The sequence below is a fragment of the Gadus morhua genome, chromosome 18 (genome assembly GCF_902167405.1).
Source record: "Gadus morhua chromosome 18, gadMor3.0, whole genome shotgun sequence".
Taxonomy (NCBI): domain Eukaryota; kingdom Metazoa; phylum Chordata; class Actinopteri; order Gadiformes; family Gadidae; genus Gadus; species Gadus morhua.
The window spans coordinates 1,960,688-1,981,299 of NC_044065.1; the positions used below are offsets into that span (position 1 = coordinate 1,960,688).

The 20,612-nt window shown below is 47.8% G+C and overlaps 1 protein-coding gene across 1 annotated transcript; it reads right to left on the reverse strand.

Annotated features, from left to right (window-relative positions):
• Window positions 1–194: 194 nt before the first annotated feature.
• syde1 (synapse defective Rho GTPase homolog 1) lies at window positions 195–14,241 on the reverse strand. Its single transcript, XM_030340490.1, has 14 exons — window positions 13,906–14,241; window positions 11,878–12,170; window positions 11,141–11,570; window positions 9,170–9,508; window positions 8,630–8,822; window positions 7,435–7,613; window positions 6,597–6,695; window positions 5,964–6,067; window positions 5,392–5,514; window positions 5,013–5,139; window positions 4,343–4,527; window positions 3,461–3,698; window positions 2,530–2,856; window positions 195–2,412 (listed from the first exon to the last, which is right to left on the reverse strand). Exons 1-14 carry the CDS (start codon window positions 13,979–13,981, stop codon window positions 2,249–2,251), a joined length of 2,877 nt encoding a protein of 958 aa, XP_030196350.1. The 5' UTR covers window positions 13,982–14,241; the 3' UTR covers window positions 195–2,248.
• Between the last annotated feature and the right edge of the window lie 6,371 nt (window positions 14,242–20,612).

The window sequence follows — 20,612 nt, forward strand, 5'->3', positions numbered from 1 at the left end:
ATGTTTAATTTATAATAATATCTAGTAAGTAGCACGTATGGCAATTAGCGATATCTCAATTTATGACAATAATTGATAGGCCTACAATAACCACAATCATATCAATGTATCATAGTCAAGTCAATAGAGAGAAATCATTATAAATACTACTGCAAAATAGTCAAGAACAGTCTATTTACAACGGACACCTAGACTACAATAAAAAGGTTTTTATTAACTTGTCTGATAAGAGACAGACATCTGGCTGCCTGGGCAACTGTGCTTTAATACTTTGGTTACATCTTTGTCCTCTCCATCATCTTCATCACCAACAGTAAAACATAAGTGCGTACTGAAGTTGTGCAACACGTAAAATAAAATACACACACCATTACATCACGTATAATACATTTGATAAAACAAACTGTAAATGGTTATTTGTTGTGCTTAGAACATGACATGTAAAATATTCCATACTACACGACATCTGAAAATGTACACTTTACTGAACATGACATATGGCCTTGGAATTCCTTGTGTTGCCTTACAAAAGAGTACCAACTCTAAACTACAGATGGAACTCTAAACGGCAGATTGGTAACAACTCGAAACTACAGATGGGTATGAACTCTTAACTACAAATGGAACTATAAACTACAGATAGAACTGTCAACTACAGATGGTTAAGAACTCTAAACTACAGATGGTTAAGAACTCTAAACTACAGATGGAACTCTCAATGACAGATGGAACATTATACGACAGATACAGATGGAGCTCAGAACTACAGATGTAGCTCGAAACTAGAACTCTAAACTACAGATGGTAAAAGTATAGCACAGATGAAATTCTAAACAACAGATGGAACTCAAAACTACTGACGGAAAAACACACTACAGATGGGTAAGGACACTAAGCTACACACAGGTTAGAACTCTAAACTACTGATGGAAGTCTAAACCACAGATGGATACAAACTCAACAACAGATGAGTAAGAACACTAAACTAAAGATGAAACACTTTGATGAGGGAGTTCTAAACTACAGCTGGAAATCGAAAAACTACAGATGGGTAACACCACTAAACTACAGACGTGTTAGAACTCTGATTTCTCCGTACCGTTGGACTAACGTCCCGTCCTGTTACCGTCAGAGCTACCCAACACGGTTCCTGAAAGGAGTGTGTAATACTGCAATACACCACGAGGGGGCCTCACACTGCCAGCCCTAACACTGACAACATCGTATGGCTTAACTGCAACACAATTAGCATTAAAAACAACATTAAAAGTAATACTGTTTGGCTCCACCTGGTAATGTTCATTATGCAAAACAGAAAAAAAAAACTTACATCAATAACATCCTCCATTAGTCTACTTGGCGTCACCGTGGCAACCTATCTGGCAGCACAGCTGTCCAATCAGATTGTTTTGGTTATAATTTGAATACACCCAGCAAAAAAGGGCAAAAATATATAGCAACAGACACAGCTAATAATCTGCACTTCATAGTTTACAAAGATTGTTCCGTGTTAACATGTCAACCAGGTTAGTCGGTTGCGGTTGGTTAATATCATTAACCGGCAGGTGGTAACCAGCGGACCATTGTAACCAGGTTGATATGGTAACCAGCGATGGAGCCATATATTAATGGGTCACACATGTGATGTTGAGAACGTTGAAGTGAAGCATAGCTGATAGCTTATTTAATAGTATTTGGTATATTTGAGTCGTTTGGTTCTTAGGAATAGTACTACTCGTATTTGTTTAGAATAAGGCTTAAACAGTGCAAACTGACCTCCCATCATACTTCATATACATCTACCCTGACGTGCCACATAAATACAAAAAATACTATCACAAAGGCACTGCGTGGTGTTTGAAACGGTGAAGCGGGCAGCTGTCAGACAGCCTCAACATATGACCAGCAGTCCCCATCCCAAGCCGTATCGGAGCTCCGCTGGTCATGTCTTGGTCAACATCACCAACCGGCTCTGAGCTCCGCTGGTCATGTCTTGGTCAACATCACCAACCGGCTCTGAGCTCCGCTGGTCATGTCTTGGTCAACATCACCAACCGGCTCTGAGCTCCGCTGGTCATGTCTGGGTCAACATTACCAGAAGTGTCTGAGCTCCGCTGGTCATGTCTTGGTCAACATTACCAGAAGTGTCTGAGCTCCGCTGGTCATGTCTTGGTCAACATCACCAGAAGTCTCTGAGCTCCGCTGGTCATGTCTAGATTACACACACACACACACACACACACACTCGCTACAGACATATGTTGATCTGCTTGGCTAACTCGCGGTCCAGGTCGAGGATGAGGCGGTCAAAGTCCTTCAGGCTCAGTCTGCAGCTGAACGGAGCGTCAAACTCCTCCATGAACATCCTTCCCGAAGACCACCCCTCCTCCTTCTTCTCCTCCTCGTCGCTCCCTGGAACGTAAAAAGAAGAGGCTGGTTGGAGAGGAGAAGCCACCACCAATAGATATTTGTATTATTCTAGACACTTTTTCAGATTACTCAAGGCTTTCATTCGAAAAAAAAACACACCTTCTTCACTCCCGCTTCCAGCAACTTCATCATAATCTGCATCCTGTCCAGACAGGAAGTCCCTCCCGCAGACACTCCAGTCACCAGCGTAGCGATTGATCGGTGGAGGGCTGTCCAATCGGGCAAGCCCACGCCCCCGACGAGAAACAACCACTTGCTGATTGGGGTTCTGTGGCAGAGCCAATCGTAGAGCCGCGCGGCTGGGCGGCTGGCCCAGGGGGGTGTGGGTAACAGGGGGGGAGGGCGGGGATGGGGGTGGAGACGGGTGTGGGCCGTAGAGAGGAGCTGCGTCGACTTCCTCCTCCTCCGGATCTCCGCCCGACGGAACTGCAGCAAAACCATTCAGAGACCAGTTCAATAACCTCTGAAAGGGCTTAGAAGACGTAGAGCGGTTCCATGTTCTACAGGTCAAGAACCAGCGGTTCTCCTTTGGTCTAGTGACGTAGTGTGAGTGTCTGTTAGGGTAGGTCTACCCTACAGCTAACCAGCTGTCCCCTGGAGGTGATGGTCAGTAGGTCTACAGCTAACTACCCCCCCTGGAGGTGATGGTCAGTAGGTCTACAGCTAACTACCCTCCCCTGGAGGTGATGGTCAGTAGGTCTACAGCTAACTACCCCCCCTGGAGGTGATGGTCAGTAGGTCTACAGCTAACTACCCTCCCCTGGAGGTGTTGGTCAGTAGGTCTACAGCTAACTACCCTCCCCTGGAGGTGATGGTCAGTAGGTCTACAGCTAACTACCCCCCCTGGAGGTGATGGTCAGTAGGTCTACAGCTAACTACCCCCCCTGGAGGTGATGGTCAGTAGGTCTACAGCTAACTACCCCCCCTGGAGGTGATGGTCAGTAGGTCTACAGCTAACTACCCCCCCTGGAGGTGATGGTCAGTAGGTCTACAGCTAACTACCCCCCCTGGAGGTGATGGTTAGTCTTACCGGGCCAGAGCGCCAGCAGGTAGTGAAGCACCTCGATGTGGCGCTTGAAGTCCACGGCCGTGACGGGTGGGCTGTCCTTCCCCGCCTCCCTGCCCCCCTCCCGGGCCGCCGGCACCCCGTCGGTGGAGGCCAGCAGCACCGGGCCGAAGCACACGGCCAGGTTCTGGGGGGTCATCCTGTTGGAGGACCTGAAGGAGGCCACCAGGCTGAGGTGGTCCAGCAGCAGCGACAGAGTGGCCTGGAGGGGAGAGGGGGGAGAGAGAGGGGAGAGCGGGAGGGAGAGGGGGGAGAGGGGGAGAGGGGGGAGAGAGAGAGAGAGAGACAGAGAGAGAGAGGGGGAGGGAGCGGGGGGAGAGAGAAAGGGGGGAGAGGGGGAGGAAGAGAGAGGGGGAGGGGGGGAGAGAGGGAGGGAGGGAGAGGGGGGAGAGAGAAAGGGGGGGGAGAGAGAGAGAGAGAGAGAGAGAGAGAGAGAGAGAGAGAGAGAGAGAGAGAGAGAGAGAGGGAGAGAGAGGGAGAGAGAGAGAGAGGAAGGGGAAGAGAGAGGGAAAAAACAATGGAGAAAGAGAAAGGGGGGAGAGAGGGGGAGGGAGGAGAGGGAGGGAGGGAAGAGGGAGAGAGAGAGAGAGAGAGGGGGGAGAGAGGGAGAGAGGGAGAGAGAGAGAGAGAGAAAGAGAGAGAGGGGGGAGAGAGGGAGGGAGAGAGAGAGAGAGAGAGAGAGAGAGAGAGAGAGAGAGAGAGAGGAGAGAGAGAGAGGAAGGAAGCGAGGGAGGGGAGAGAGAGAGAGATGGAGGACAACATGTCAAAATGTGTTCACATGTGTATTTATTAATGAATGAATTTCACACACAAACAGAGAGAGTTCATCTCTCTAGCGCCCCATACCTTCTCTGGGGGGGGCAGGCAGTCCAGCAACTCCACCGGGCAGTTGACCGAGCCAGAGGGGGCGGGGCACGGGGGGGCGGGGCCAGTCTGCAGGGGGCGGAGTCTCATGGCGGCCAGCACATCGTCATAGAGACGGCTGGTGATGAGTGGGGACGGCAGGGCTCTGAGGTAGTCCTTTAATATACCTGCAGGTCACAGTATTAAATACACAGTACTAAAAGATACACAGGACGATCAAATACACAACATTATTAAATACACGGTACTATTGCATACACAGGTTGATTAAATACACAGTTCTATTAAGTACACAGCACGATGAAGTAGTCTCATTAAAAGCACAGTGCTAAGAACAACAGTACAATTAAATACACAGTACTGTTAATTACACAGGAATATTAAATTAAATGAATACCCAGTTCTCATGCTGGGTATTCATTGTGTGCAGTTCTGGTTGTAGTACAGTACTACCTGTGAGTATGTCGAAGACAGGGTTCTGTTTTACAATACGCATTAGTAATAGTGATACTAGTGACTGTACTAGTGGTTGTACTCGTGGTAGTACGTCTGGTATTAGCACAGTGGTAGTACTGTGAGGGACAGTACTAGTGATAGTCCTAGCATTCGTTCCAGCGGTGGTAGTAGTTCTGGTGGTAGTACTCCAGGGTACCTGTGAGTACGTTGATGTCGGGGTACTGCTCCTCGGAGAGGCACACGGCTGAACTGTCCTTCTCAAAACTGTCTCGCAGATCCTTCTTCACGGCCGCAGAGCCACACAACCTGTACAGCCCCACCACCTGGCAGACAGACAGGTACACAGGCAGACAGACACGTGAGCAGACTGGTAGACAGATAGACATACCCTGTTCATACCCACCACCTGGCAGACAGACAGGTACACAGGCAGACAGACACGTGAGCAGACTGGTAGACAGATAGACATACCCTGTTCATACCCGCCACCAGACTGACAGACAGACAGACAAATACACGTCGAACAGACAGACAGACGGGTAAACAGGCAGGGAGAAGGTTAGGAGAACAGGTACCTGTATCCCCCTCCTCTCGATCTCCTTCACGGTTTTCTGAATGAGGATAGGAACTGGAGCAGCAGTCCTCTCTCTGTCCACCAGGTGGTGCAGTTCCACTCCAAACACCCTCTCGCCGCCCTCCTGCAGCGAGACACATTCTCACATTGCCATACTATTCTATAGTACTATCTAGTAGTAATGTAGTAGTAGTACTAAGTATAAGTACTGTATAGTGTAGAACTATGTACTCATACTGTATTATGTAGCTCTATGTAGCAGTACTATGTAATAGTACTGTATTGTGTAGTTCTATGTAGTAGTACTATGTAGTAGTACTGTATTGTGTATTACTATGTAGTAGTACTGTATTGTGTAGTACTATGTAGTAGTACAATGTAGTAGGACTATGTAGTAGTACTGTATTGTGTAGTTCTATGTAGTAGTACTATGTAGTAGTACTGTATTGTGTAGTACTATGTAGTAGTACAATGTAGCAGGACTATGTAGTAGTACTGTATTGTGTAGCTCTATGTAGTAGTACTATGTAGTAGTACTATGTGGTGGTAGTACGCTGCAGTACTGTGTCGTACCTGCGGGGTGGTCGACGGTACACTCCAGTGCTCCTGCAGAGACAGTTTGACGTAGAGCAGTCCTCTCGGGTCCAGCTTCACACACAGCTGCTGAGAACGGCAGGCTGCCAGACAGGTAGACAGACAGGCAGAGCGGTAGAGAGACAGGTAGAGACAGACAGGTAGAGACAGACAGGTAGAGACAGACAGGTAGAGCGGTAGAGAGACAGGTAGAGACAGACAGGTAGAGCGGTAGAGAGACAGGTAGAGACAGACAGGTAGAGACAGACAGGTAGGCCCACAGGTAGAGACAGAAGGAGAGAATAGGGAAAAATAGGGAAAAAGGTTTGATGTCAATTCTGATAATCCTGTTTCTCGTAGTGCCCTATTATTTTCACCCTGGCATTATAACTACCTCCCCCCCCCCCCCCCCATGTACAGATCGGTAGTCGTAGGTGCAGATCACAGGGGGAACATTTCCTCCTCTGTTAATAATATCTTTACTAGTTTAGCATTCCTGCATCAACTTAGCATACAAGTCTGCCCTCACGGCGAACCATGACCTCACCACCCGGGTCACGACGCACCGCGACCTCGAGCCATGTATCACAGCAGACAGACACGCTGCACGCGTAGACGGACATTCAGACCGACCTTTGAAGAGCAGAGGGATGGACAGCCCTCCGAGACAACAGACCCGGTTTTTGATTGGTCCGCTGGAGGCGGAAGTGTGTGTTTCATTGGTCAACGGATCTGAGGGGAGAAAGAGTGAGAGAGGGAGGGGTCAGGTCCCGGCCCAGCTACCTGGTATCCATGGAGACCGATTGGATGATCCCCCGGTGTTAGCACCCCTAGCCGTAGAATATACCTGTGTTAGCCTCTGGTGCTAACACCCCTAGCCGTGGTATTTACCTTTGTTAGCCTGTGACGTTAGCACCACTAGCCGTAGTGTTTACCCGTGTTAGCCTGTGGCGTTAGCCTGCGGCGTTAGCCCCACTAGCCGTAGTAGTTACCTGTGTTAGCCTGTGGCGTTAGCACCACTAGCCGTAGTATTTACCTGTGTTAGCCTGTGGCGTTAGCACCACTAGCCGTAGTATTTATTCGTGTTAGCCTGCGGCGTTAGCCCCACTAGCCGTAGTATTTACCCGTGTTAGCCTGCGGCGTTAGCCCCACTACGCGTGGTATTTACCCGTGTTAGCCTGCGGCGTTAGCACCACTGATGTAGTATTTACCCGTGTTAGCCTGCAGCGTTAGCACCACTGATGTAGTATTTACCCGTGTTAGCCTGCGGCGTTAGCACCACTGATGTAGTAGTTACCCGTGTTAGCCTGCGGCGTTAGCCCCACTAGCCGTGGTATTTATCCGTGTTAGCCTGCGGCGTTAGCACCACTGATGTAGTATTTACCCGTGTTAGCCTGCGGCGTTAGCACCACTGATGTAGTAGTTACCCGTGTTAGCCTGCGGCGTTAGCCCCCCTAGCCGTGGTATTTACCCGTGTTAGCCTGCGGCGTTAGCACCACTAGCCGTAGCTGCCTGGCTCTCTCCAGCTGCAGGTGGAAGGTGTGGTTGAGGGGCAGCGCCGCCCCCCTCAGGGTCAGCAGGGAGGTGCGGGCCCGGGTCACCCCGTCCACCTGGATGGCCAAGAACACCTCCTTCCCCCCGCTGTCACATCTGCACCAGAGGACACGCGGTAGAGGGGTTAGGGTAGGTAGTGAGGGGTTAGGGTTAGGTAGTGAGGGGTTAGGGTAGGTAGTGAGGGGTTAGGGTAGGTAGTGAGGGGTTAGGGTAGGTAGTGATGGGGTTAGGGTTAGGTAGTGAGGGGGTTAGGGTAGGTAGTGAGGGGTTAGGGTAGGTAGTGAGGGGTTAGGGTAGGTAGTGAGGGGTTAGGGTAGGTAGTGAGGGGTTAGGGTAGGTAGTGAGGGGTTAGGGTAGGTAGTGAGGGGGTTAGGGTAGGTAGTGAGGGGTTAGGGTAGGTAGTGAGGGGGTTAGGATTAGGCAGTGATGGGGTTAGGGTTAGACAGTGATGGGGTTAGGGTTAGGCAGTGATGGGGTTAGGGTTAGATAGTGATGGGGTTGGACAGTGATGGGGTTAGGGTTAGACAGTGATGGGGTTAGGGTAGGCAGTGATGGGGTTAGGGTTAGACAGTGATGGGGTTAGGGTTAGATAGTGATGGGGTTGGACAGTGATGGGGTGAGTGTTAGATAGTGATGGGGTTAGATAGTGAGGGGGTTAGTGTTAGATAGTGATGGTGTTAGATAGTGAGGGGGTTAGTGTTAGATAGTGATGGGGTTAGACAGTGATGGGGTGAGTGTTAGATAGTGATGGGGTTAGTATTAGACAGTGATGGGGTTGGATAGTGATGGTGTTAGACAGTGATGGGGTTAGTATTAGACAGTGAGGGGGTGAGTGTTGGACAGTGAGGGGGTTAGTGTTGGACAGTGATGGTGTTAGACAGTGAGGGGGTGAGTGTTGGACAGTGATGGTGTTAGACAGTGAGGAGGTTAGTGTTAGACAGTGAGGGGGTGAGTGTTAGACAGTGAGGGGGTGAGTGTTGGACAGTGAGGGGGTGAGTGTTGGACAGTGATGGTGTTAGACAGTGAGGAGGTTAGTGTTAGACAGTGAGGGGGTGAGTGTTAGACAGTGAGGGGGTGAGTGTTGGACAGTGATGGTGGTGATGGATAGTGACCTGGTCTTGCTCATCTCGTCCAGCCCCAGCAGGTGGACAGTCAGCAGCCCGGAGACCCTCTGCGGGCCGCGCGGCTGCTCCGCCCCCACGTACAGACGGAAGGACGAGACATCATAGCCCCCCTCCGGGGCCCTCTGGGAGCCCGCCGGTTGCCGTGGCAGCAGTTCAGGGGAATCCCCATCACTAAGGTAACCTGAGGGATGCAGGGGATTATGGTATAGGTCCTACAGTTTAAGTATGTTAGGAGCAATAAAACAATTTGGTTTGGCTTGCAAGATTTATCAGACCGAAATATTTAATCCTATATAGAGAATCACGAGTGTTGCATTGGAGTATTAAGTTATAAATACAACTTAACTTATGGTATTATCTTAATACCTCCTTTACTAGAGTAGTATTGTGTTGTAATAATATTTGTAGTCCTCTAGTGTTTATTAGAAAACACCACTATGATAATAGCTTCAGTCCTATTCAATAGTATTTGTAATATTGTAGTATTCAGTAATAAACTGTACTTTAGTGGCAGCAATGAGTGAGTACCTCCTTTGCTAGAGCGCCCCCTGGAGGACCGGCGGACTGGCCTGGCTGGGGGGGCGGAGCTATCGAGGTGATATCTGCTGAGCACGTTCTGATTCGATGCCAAGGATGGCGTTTCCTTATTGGTCCAGGAGGGCCCCTCCTCCCCTCCCTCTGCCTTGCTCCCGTGGCGGTTGGAGCGGGAGGAGCGCAGGCTGAGTTTGCGTCGGAGTTCCGGAAGTTTCTTCATCTTCATGGACAGCTTCCGGACCGTCCCGGGAGACTTCAGCCTGTCAATCATGCCCACCTTCTTCTGGGAGGAGGGGCTTGATTCTGGGGGAGGAGCCACACTACTGGGCAGTTCTGGAGAGAGAGAGAGAGAGAGAGAGAGAGAGAGAGAGAGAGAGAGAGAGAGGGAGAGAGAGAGAGAGAGAGAGAGAGAGAGAGGGGGGAGAGAGAGAGAGAGAGAGAGAGGCGGGAGAGAGGTAGAGGCAGAGGGGGAGGGAGAAGAAGAGAGAGAGAGGAAGAGAGAGAGAGGAAGAGAGAGGAAGAGAGAGGCGGGAGAGAGGTAGAGGCAGAGGGGGAGAGAGTGACAGGCGATGTTTCAGAGGACGTTGCATATGATCAGTGTTGGGAATGTTACTTTAAAAAAGTAATTAGTTATAGTTACTCACTACTTGTTCCAAAAAGTAACTGAGTTAGTAACTGAATTACTCTATAATAAAAGTAACTAGTGACCAGGGAAAGTTACTATTTGCGTTACTGTAAAAAAAAGAAAGTAGCTATATGTAAAAGAATTTGGATTTTTCTAAGCAGTTTTCACTTGGCCTTAATGTGTGGTAAATGGTTGAACCGCCCATTCAAGGCCCTGATATACTTCCAACTGAATTTTAATTTGCTTGGTTGCAAAGGCTGTGGAACATCTGCCGAATATTACAGAAAATGCCAACTTTTCATCGGGTTGCTCCGGACATGCCATTTCTGCTGCTTCATCTAATCTGTTTGGCGTGTGCTTGTGGGTATATGTGGCGTGCGTGTCCTGGCTCGTGTGTAAAAACACTGCCTCCGATTGGCTCCAATGAAACATGACTCTGCCTTAGCCAATCATAATCGCTTATCTCGTTGTTAACCCACCCGGTCTCCTAACTAGCAGTTTGGAGCCAGGGGTGCGTTCGGATTAATTCATAGTAACGCACCGCATTTAACGGTAACGGTAACGGCGTTGTAACGACGGAAACAGTAATTAGTTTGATTACCCCGCTACTGAAGAAATAACGGCGCTACCTAACGCCATCCATTTAAACGGCGTTATTACAAACACTGCATATGATACACCCATTGCTATATATATACATGTATTATAATGCAGTTAGACTTCCAAACGCTTGTGCCAGGAGGGCCAATGTGATACTATGGCCCCGTTCACACAAAGCCGATTTCATGGCGAAACCGCAAAGGTCTTGTACGGTTCGGCCTTCCGTCCACACGAAGCCGGCGAATCCGCTGACCGAAACCGCAAACTTCTGAAACCACCCTCGGAGGTGGTTTCAAATCTACCCGGTTTCGTTTTGGATTCGTGTGTACGCCTGAAACCGACTGAAACCGCAAACCATGACGTCATCGCCCCACCCCTCGACCTCCTAGCCAATGGCTCTTAAGCCCGCGGAGTCTCAGAAATCTCTTGCGAGCATGCGCATAAGGGCAGCCTTTATGCGCATGCTCGCCTCTTCTTCTTATTTCATTTCTTCTGGATTTCTGTACCAGAAGCAGCGCCCCTTATTGGCCTGTAATGTGTACTACAGCGTTTCTACAGATCTTCCTCGGTTTCGCTTGGCTTCGTCTTTACGGAGATACTTCGAAACCGGATAGATCGAAACCGTAACGGTTTCGCCCGTTTCGGCTTCGTGTGAACGGGGCCTATGATGAACACTAGGCATAGAAGATCAAGGGTGATCATACGTGTGACCACACAACGTTACAAAAGTAAACGCTTACCTAAGTGATCTACTGTGATCTCATCAGGTTGGTTTGCGATGTCGTCGGTCGGTTGTGCGACATCGTTAGAAACGGGTGTGGGGTCTTCGGTAGGTTGCGTGAGGGTTGAAGGCCCTTTCCCTCCAGCCACCTCCTCCTCCCTCCTCCGCCCGAGCACCATCTCCTCCTCTCTCCTCCGCCAGAGCAGCTCCTCCTCCTCCTCTGGAATGGGGTTGTACCAGATGGTTCCACGCTCCACTTGACCTCTGCAGGGCTCCAGCCGGGAGGCCTCATCTGAAGCCTGGGCCTTTCCTGAAGACATTACCCAGGTTCGCCGGCTGTGCTCCAGGCTCTGCAGGTAGGGCCCCCTGGGGGGGCAGACAGAGGCCTGGGCCTGGGATCTGCTGCTGTGCTCCCGGTCCAGACCAACAGCAGGCCTCACCCCACAACCCTAGGGGAACACGAGAGGTCACTGGGAGAGAAGAGACCTCTAAGAGAGGACACAAGGAGAGAGGAGACCGCTAGGACAGAGGGGGAGGAGAGGACACTAGGATAGGATATAGGAGGAGGAGAAACAGGAGAAAACAGGAGAACCATAGCAGAGGACAGTTTGAGACAAGGGGAGGACACTAAGAGAGAACGAGAGAACGAGGAGAAAGTAGGAGAGAACGAGAGAAGGTGAGAAGAGGATACGACAAGAGAAGGAGACGCCAATAAGGATAGGACACTTGAGAGGAGAGAGGCAGTGGGGTTGGTACCTTGTCATCAGCGAGTGTCTGTCTCCCAGTGAGACCTGCAGATGAAGGCTTGTCTTGGTCTGGTGTCGGCCTCCCGGGGAGGCCTCCAGAAGGGGCCGGGGCTGGGGGCAGCCTCCCGGCGAGGCCTCCAGATGAAGCCTGGCTGTTTCCTGGGAGAGCGTCCCGGCTGGAGCCCTGCTGAGCCCACTGCTGTTTCTTAGCAACGGTGATGTGTTGTCCTGAGGACGGGGCGGTGGGGCCGACACGGCTAGATGATGATGACGATGAGGAAGAAGTCTGAATGACACAGACATCTAAACACACACACACACACACACACACAAACACACACACACACACACATAGGGAGAGAAAAAACAGAAAATATAAAAATGTGTGTCTGACGTGTGTGTCTGAGTGTTTGTGTGTGTGTGTGTGTGTGTGTGTGTGTGTGTGTGTGTGTGTGTGTGTGTGTGTGTGTGTGTGTGTGTGTGTGTGTGTGTATGTGTTTGCGTGTGTACTAATAAAAGCTGAAATGACTGCTCTATGCTTTTGACCAGGGACACACACAGACACACGTATACAGTAACACACACACACACACACACACAAACACAGTCTCTCACACACACACACACACACACACACACACACACACACACACACACACACACACACACACACACACATACATACACATGGTCGGACACACGGTCACACACAAAATCACACATAAAAACACATACAGTATCACAAACACGCAGACACACACAAACACACACAGTCACACACAATTCCATTCACTATTCATCCCAGACTCACAAAGTAAGCAGTCAACTTCAACTTAATGCTGGGTAAATAAACACACACACACGCCTACAATGGTTCATTCATATTGCAGGTTGACTACTACCTCTGAGTGTACTCTCTCTCTCTCTCTCTCTCTCTCTCTCTCTCTCTCTCTCTCTCTCTCTCTCTCTCTCTCTCTCTCTCTCTCACTCTCACTCTCTTTCTCTACCTCTCTTTCTCTTCACCTCTCTCTCTATCTACCTATCTGTGTATCTTTCACCATTCCTCTCTCTCTCTCTTTCTCTCTTTTGTATCTCTCTCTCTCTCTCTCTCTCTCTCTCTCTCTCTCTCTCTCTCTCTCTCTCTCTCTCTCTCTCTCTCTCTCTCTCTCTCTCTCTCTCTCTCTCTCTCTCTCTCTCTCTCTCTTTCTCTCTTTTGTATCTCTCTCTCTCTCTCTCTCTCTCTCTCTCTCTCTCTCTCTCTCTCTCTCTCTCTCTCTCTCTCTCTCTCTCTCTCTCTCTCTCTCTCTCTCTCTACATCACTGTGACATCACAACTGTGCTGATGACGTGTTTCCTACTCCTGTGCCTGCCAGTTTGTCAGTCTGTCGGTCTGTCTGTCTCTCTGCCCGCCTGTCTGTCTGCTGAGAACATAAACAGGGTTACGATTCAAGGAGACCTGCAGAAGTGATCGGACTGGTCTAGAACCTCCCCATGCTTTCTCTTTCGTCGATATACTGATATGTTGTTCAAGTAGACCATCAAGTAGAGATGTGTATGTCAAACGATGCATGCAGGCCTGACATATCTGTAACTGATCTATAGGGATGTATATAGATAGGCCTATGAGCAATGTATGTGCTCTGTTTTTCTGTAACTGTGTAGGCCTATGTGTATGTGTAGTATAACGGTGGTCTGTCCGTTTCTCATCTTTAAGCGTGCATGGAAGTAAATAATATGCATGTGGCCTAAAACGTGTTAGGCCTATGTATCTTTATGTATTATCTATAACGCTGTAATGTATATAATGTATCTGAATCTGATCTATAACGGTCTCCGTGCTTCCTTGTGACAGCGGGAACTTCTGTCTGACCGCCTGTGGCTCACAGCGGCTGTGCAGACTAACATAGTTTTCTTGTCTTCAACTGTTCCGAAATCTAAGTGCATCTTCCGAAATGTTACACACGGATTGTATATATATGAACAACATCGTTCTTTAAACTTGAACTTGTGTTATGTTTGTGTTGGTGTCTGTGTCCTACCGGAGACTTTGGGGTCGGCGGCTCTCCGTCGGGATCGCAGCCGGGAGAAGGTTCTCTTCAGCAGGGGCTCGGCCATACTCCCTCAAGCTGACGCCGAGCACACTGAACGGACTTTGTTTAAGTTTGACTAACTATTTTAGTTTGTCCTGCTAGTCCTCTTTCTCCTCCATTGCGCTCCCTCTGTCCTGGCTCACCCCAGGGACGTCCTCCTTCAACCTCTCTTTCGCTCTCTGTGTCTCTCTCTCTTTCGCTCTCTCTCTCTCTCAACAGGAAATGAATTCCACAGATTTTTCCTCCCCCCCGACCACTTCTAGAAGGGGGAAGAGGGGGGCGAGTGGGACAGCGTGTGGTGTGTGTGTGTGTGTGTGTGTGTGTGTGTGTGTGTGTGTGTGTGTGTGTGTGTGTGTGTGTGTGTGTGTGTGTGTGTGTGATGGCGTGCGTGCGTGTGGGGGAAGAGTTTAGGGGGAACTACTTTTACATTCAGAATGACTAGTATAATATAAATTATGATCAATGTTTATTCAGGTTAATGAAACGTAATTCTCTTTCTAAATGGTCTGCATACATACACATGATTACGCTTGTAGTCGTCACGGAACACCCAGGCCCCTGTCTCATCAGTCAATCGATCAATCAATGCCATCAAGGTCAGTGTGGCTATATGAGCGGGCACGGCCGGCTGCAGAGTATACCTACTGGAAGTAGCAATGTTTAGTTCGTTCTTTTATTCGGTTAAATTGGTCGCTTATATCTTTATTATGCCTACTTCTAATCGTCTCTACATTATAGCCTTTGTGTATCATCGTATCACTCTGCTGTATTCCTACTAGTCATCTTATTGACTCAACCTTAACAGCCACTTATCAACTGATTCAGTCAACTTTATTGCTCATCCTTTTATTACCTCAACTGTAAAAAAGTCGTCTAGTTAAGAGGTTCAGACATGTTGTGGAGTATCTTTCTTTATTGGGATATTAACACGCCACGGCCACAAGGTGGTGCTGCGATTCTTAGATCTTCCGAAACTTGTGGTGTACCTATCACAAACATGTAAAGCTCTATTAAGAAAGTTTCTACCAATGGTTTCACGTAGGTAGGCCTACTTTAAAACGTATTTTGACAATAAACACAATTGGTCAATGTCAAAAAAATAAAGAAACAAACAAACGCTTCAGCCGTGCTTATTGTTTTACATAGTCTTCTAGAGCACTACAATAGGTTAAGAGCTGATATTGGGCCTAGTTAAATGTATATATATTTAAACAGTAACGGTAGCATATATGGGCATAGGCCTTGAATGGGCCTTTATATGTGACTGAGTCGCAATGTCGTCACATGGCCACTAGGCGTCACCGTCACGGTGCGCATCTTGGCTGGAGCCTGCTCCCTATCCGTAAGAGCCCGTTAACACACACACACACACGCACGCACGCACGCACGCACGCACGCACGCACGCACGCACACACACACACACACACACACACACACACACACACACACACACACACACACACACACACACACACACACACACACACACACACACACACACACACACACACACACACACACACACACACACACAGGTGTGTCTCTCTCTCTCTCTCGCCCCGGGCGTCGCCTCCAGCTTACCGGGCGACTCACGTGGTCCGCGGGTTCTCGGTGACGGTGGATGGAAGTGATCTCGAGCTCGTTTCTCTGATCCTGACGTCTTACTTCACCGCTTATATTTTATTCACTCACTTTTACAGACAGCATGTAGGCTGCTCTTATCTGAATAGATGATGAGCTGTTAAGCTACATGATATTAATCCCGCCTCTTTCGTCAAAGTGAATACATTTTCCCGGGAATAAAGCAGAATAAAGAGGAGTGAGGCGTTTAAAGAGACTATTAAACTCAGTTTTATAAGGGCCTTAAACATCAAAGACACCTGGTCGACTGCTTATTAATTTAATTAATTGGCCAAAGGGCCAATTTTCTCTTAATTCGGCGCTCTAAAAGAGAATTTAGTGAAAATGCTTGACTTTATTTTTAATTGGACGCCGATTTGTTGGACATCTGGACAAGGGAATGAAATCTGACACGCGCAGGTCCCAGTGGCGGGAGATACTTCGCGCCTGTTAATTAGCGCGGGGCCATGTTTAATTAAAACCAATTAAAATTTCTAGAATGAGCTAATTGAAGCGCGCGCTGCTTCCACTCTAATCAGCCTCACGCGCCCCCCACACGCGCTCTGCTCGCAACCTTTGATTTGGAAACAAGACGGAGCCTCGCGAGGATCCAGATCACAGCAGGTGGTGATTCACCAGGAGATCAGATCAAGTCCCGCGGGCCTGAGCCCATCAGGGAGGGCCTCGTGCTTCTGGTTCTGACACATTCGGTTGAAGGTCGAATTCTGAACTATCTTACTGCTTTAAGTGAGGTAATTTACCAAGGAGTCTTTTGGGAAGGGATTTTATCAAGGGCTTTTAAGGACTCTTACGAGGACCTTTAGTAAGAGCCCTTAGTAAAGGTTTTTAGTAGACCTAGTCCTTATAGGACCTTTAGCAGGGATCTTCATAAGGGCTTTTAGAGACTTTAGTAATTGCTATTTTTAAGGACAGTAGTAAGGACCTTAGAGAGGCCCTTAAGAAAGGGCTTTTGAAAGGGACACTGTAAGAGCCGTTGGTGGACCTTAAGTAAGAGCCTATAGTAAAGGCATGAAGTGAGGGATTTTAGTAAGGGCCTTAATCAAGCCCTTAATGAAGGGCGGTTAATGGACTTTATATGGCTTTAAGTAAAAGCTTTTAGTAAGGGATTTCAATAAATGCATAAGGTAAAGATTTTTAGTAGATCCTTAAGGCCCATCAGTAAGGACTTTTTGTAAAGATCTTTAGAAAGGGCCTTAAGAAAATACTTTTAGGATCTTAAACTTATATATTTGGTTTTATCTTGTTATTCTTCTGCAAATTATTATATAGGCTATTTTACTTAATCTGTCCATCCCTCGGAGGACAGAATCGATTTTCAATGATTTTTTCTTTAAACAGGCATACTTCTAGCTCTTCCTCTCTTTATTTTTAAAAAGCCGCTGTGGTCCTCCTTGCGGGTGCTTGTTTGCCGCAAAAAAATCTCTTCTGAGAGGTCATCGGTTCCGTCCCGGGGCCGCAAGGCGGCGCTGTTTCCTCACTGAGCGGATGCACCGCTGCGGCGGGGAATTCCCTTAGCTCCCCTCCTCCCCTCCCCTCCTCCTCCCCTCCTCCCTGCCTCCCGTCCTCTCCCATCCCACCATCCCGGCTCCCGGCTCCAGGCTCCCGGCTCCCTCCTCCACCTCCCCATTCTCTCCTTCTCCTCCCCTCCTCTCCACCTCCCCTCCTGCCCCACCGCCTCCTCCTCCTCCTCCCCCCCTCCCCCTCCTCCTCCCCCTCCTCCTCCTCCTTCCCCTTCTCCTCAACCCCCACTTACATCCCCTCTCCTTCCCCGGCTCCTCCTCCCCCTCTCCTCCTCCCCCTCTCCTCCGGGGCCAAACGGAGCGCTCTTGCCTGTTGTTCGGTTCTCTGTGTTTTTGTCGGGCAGGGAACAGCTCATTATTTATTTATGGGACACAGAACGGTTTCTTTGAAAGAATTTCCCCCTTGTTTAGATTTTTAAAGCGATCACCATTAGACGGAGAATGTTAAGACAGAAACAAATTATTTGATTTGATGATTTTAACGCCGATGGGGATTTAGTGTTTAGTGCTTTATCTACAACTCGAAAGATAAAAATCGGACAAACCAAAACAACCTTTCATTCAGATGGTTTTACTTTTTACCGATTGGCCTCCATGGTGGAATAAAATATATGAACATATTAAAACGCAATATATAAATAAAGAACACATGCTATTTGTACTGAAAGGCAAACAATAAAAATTAAACATCCACCATCAAATGAACAGATCATGACATACGGCCGACAAATGGTATCGATTACCGCTTTGATCTGTTGATGAAGTCAGCCATCCGTTGGGAGGATATTTTTTCTCTCTCTCTCTCTCTCTCTCTCTCTCTCTCTCTCTCTCTCTCTCTCTCTCTCTCTCTCTCTCTCTCTCTCTCTCTCTCTCTCTCTCTCTCTCTCTCTCTCTCTCTCTCTCTCTCTCTCTCTCTCTCTCTCTCTCTCTCTCGCTCGCTCGCTCTGTCTCTCTTTCAATATCTATCTGTCTGTCTGTGGGATGGTATTGATATTTTATTTGCAGCGGCTTTCTGTGTAAAGTTGTTCGAGATAGATACATATATATATATATATATATATATATATATATATATAAATATATATATATATATATATACATACATATACATACATATATATATATATATATACATATATATATATATATATATATATGAATATTATAACAACAGACGGCATGAAAGACAGAATGTATAAAAGGTAAGGACAGAGTTTGAGTGGCGTCCGACAATCTCCGTGTGTGTCTCCGTGCGTGTGTTTCGGTGTGTGCGCTGGGACGGCGTTTGTGTGTGTTTAGTGTTCAATGACAGAACGCTTCTTAGCCAGTTGGATCAGAACATTGCTGTTGTGTGCGTGCGTGTGTGTGTGTGTGTGTGTGTGTGTGTGTGTGTGTGTGTGTGTGTGTGTGTGTGTGTGTGTGTGTGTGTGTGTGTGAGAGAGAGAGAGGGAGAGATGGGCTGTTCGCTCGCGCCCGTGTGCGTGCGTGTGTGTTTACTGTGAGTCTTTGCGTGCGTGACAGCTGGCCCATCTGACTTTGCGGTGACATCTGGGAAACCCACTGGTGTGTGGCACGCGCGTCGGTTGATGTCGCTATTTAAATGCAAATAGGGACAGGTCTGTGTGTGTGCGGGCGCGCACGCCGCATCGTAGATGAATTGTGCGACGTAAATCCACACAAAAGGAAACACTTCACACACACTAACGAGAGCCGTTTAGACTCCACTCTCTCACACACATGCGGACACACCAGCCGTTTAGACTCCAGAATTATTACTGCTATTATTACTAGAATTACTACTATTAAAATAAGTATAGTAGTTATAATAATATTAATGATAATATTTCTTTATTAATATTAGTGTGCTATTATTGTAATTAGAATGGTTGCCTATCATCATTATTTGCTAAAATATTTTTATTACAAATTGGGTTAGCTGCCAGTGAGTGAAACATTAAATATTGCATCAACTATGGGTTTTACGTTTTATTAATGGGAATGTATTGCAAAGCTGTTTAAGTTTCAGCTCTACAAATTATGTACTGCAATTATGTAGCCACACCGTCGTAACTAAAAATGTTGTTAATTATCTTATTGTGCTTGTATTATTATTTATTTTATTAAGATTTTATAGGATAGCTATTAACAAATCGCTGTCCCGTTGAATATGTTAAACTGGTTAACAGTAATTGATTTCCAGAAAACGTCCCCGTTAATCAGGAGGTGCGTGCGGCGCGCGGAGCTTCAAAGGCTCGAGCAGAACTCTTCCTCACTTGGGCTCGTGCCGGCGTCCTCCCTGACTGCAGCCTCGCGGAGGAAGGTGGAAGGAGGGTGCGCGCGCCGTCGCCTTTTCAGACGGCTCCTCGCGAAGATTTGCATTAATTTTCCCGCTAATAGAATATCCCCGTGCGCGAAGGGGCCAGCTGCCTGTTGTAAAACACAAAAATATATATAAAAAGCAAAAATAATTGGAAAAGAATGGACCGAAGACAAAAAATCGTAAAATTGAAGGACAAAATATATAAGAGTAAGTAAATAAAATAAGGAAATTGAGGAGGAAGGTAAAAAATAAAGGGAAGCCAAATCCACCGTTCCGTCCGTGATGTCGCCGACCCCGGGATCGCTTCACCGGCAGCCGTCCCGGTTTCATCATTTAAAACCGGATCATATCCCATCTTCAACATATCACCCAACTGAAACGGTTTTAAAAGTCAGTTTAGTTAGATTTAAAAGAGCCACCTTCATTAGGAAAAAAATATGGCTTGTCGTCCTTTAAATGCCATACGGCCAAAGATGAGAGGATAGTTCTCTAGTGATTAGGCTATAGCATAATACTTTGCAACCGTGTCACTCCAACACAACACTGATTTATCGATCTATTGATTTAAAAAGCAGACAGGTCATTGGTAAAATTCAAGGAGCGATAAATAATGTGCAGATAACGTGGCCTCTGTCACAGAGAGGACTCTTTTAAAAGAGGCCATTAAATAAAAGATGACATACCTACCTTTATTCAATTAGAGCGCTTGCTGAACGGACGTGGCGGAGGAGGAAGAAGAAGCGCGCGGACAGTTAAATCACTTAACCCGCGGAGCACGAGACAGATTGACATAAAGCACACTTAAACTCCTCTCTCCTCCTATCTTCTCCTCTCCTCTCATCGCCTCTCCTCTTCTACTCTCCTCTGTTAGTTTCTCCTCTCTCTTCATGCCGGTCCGGTTACACCCCTCGGTTCCCCCGTGGCTCGCGGGGCTTCACGCGGCTCATATCCCTCGACGGCCTCACGCCTCGAGCCAAGACTTTCCAGCTGATCAGTGACGCGAAGAAACGATGTACAGGATGACTACCTGTCCACCAACACACCTGTGTTGTATAGGTTTGTAGCCGTCTCAATACACTCCCCTATCACAGCTAGAGACTATATATGTATCGTCACCTCGATTACAGGTATACAGGAACTATATATCGTCTACCAACACACCTTAAGTACAGGC

Coding starts and splice junctions, on each gene's coding strand:
- syde1 (XM_030340490.1), bottom strand. CDS start 13,981: ATGGCCGAGCCCCTGCTGAAGAGAACCTTCTCCCGGCTGCGATCCCGA. Junction 6,696..7,434: donor AACGCCGCAGGCTAACACGG/GTAAATACCACG, acceptor TTCTCCCCTCAG/ATCCGTTGACCAATGAAACA. Junction 2,413..2,529: donor TGGAAGCGGGAGTGAAGAAG/GTGTGTTTTTTT, acceptor TTTACGTTCCAG/GGAGCGACGAGGAGGAGAAG.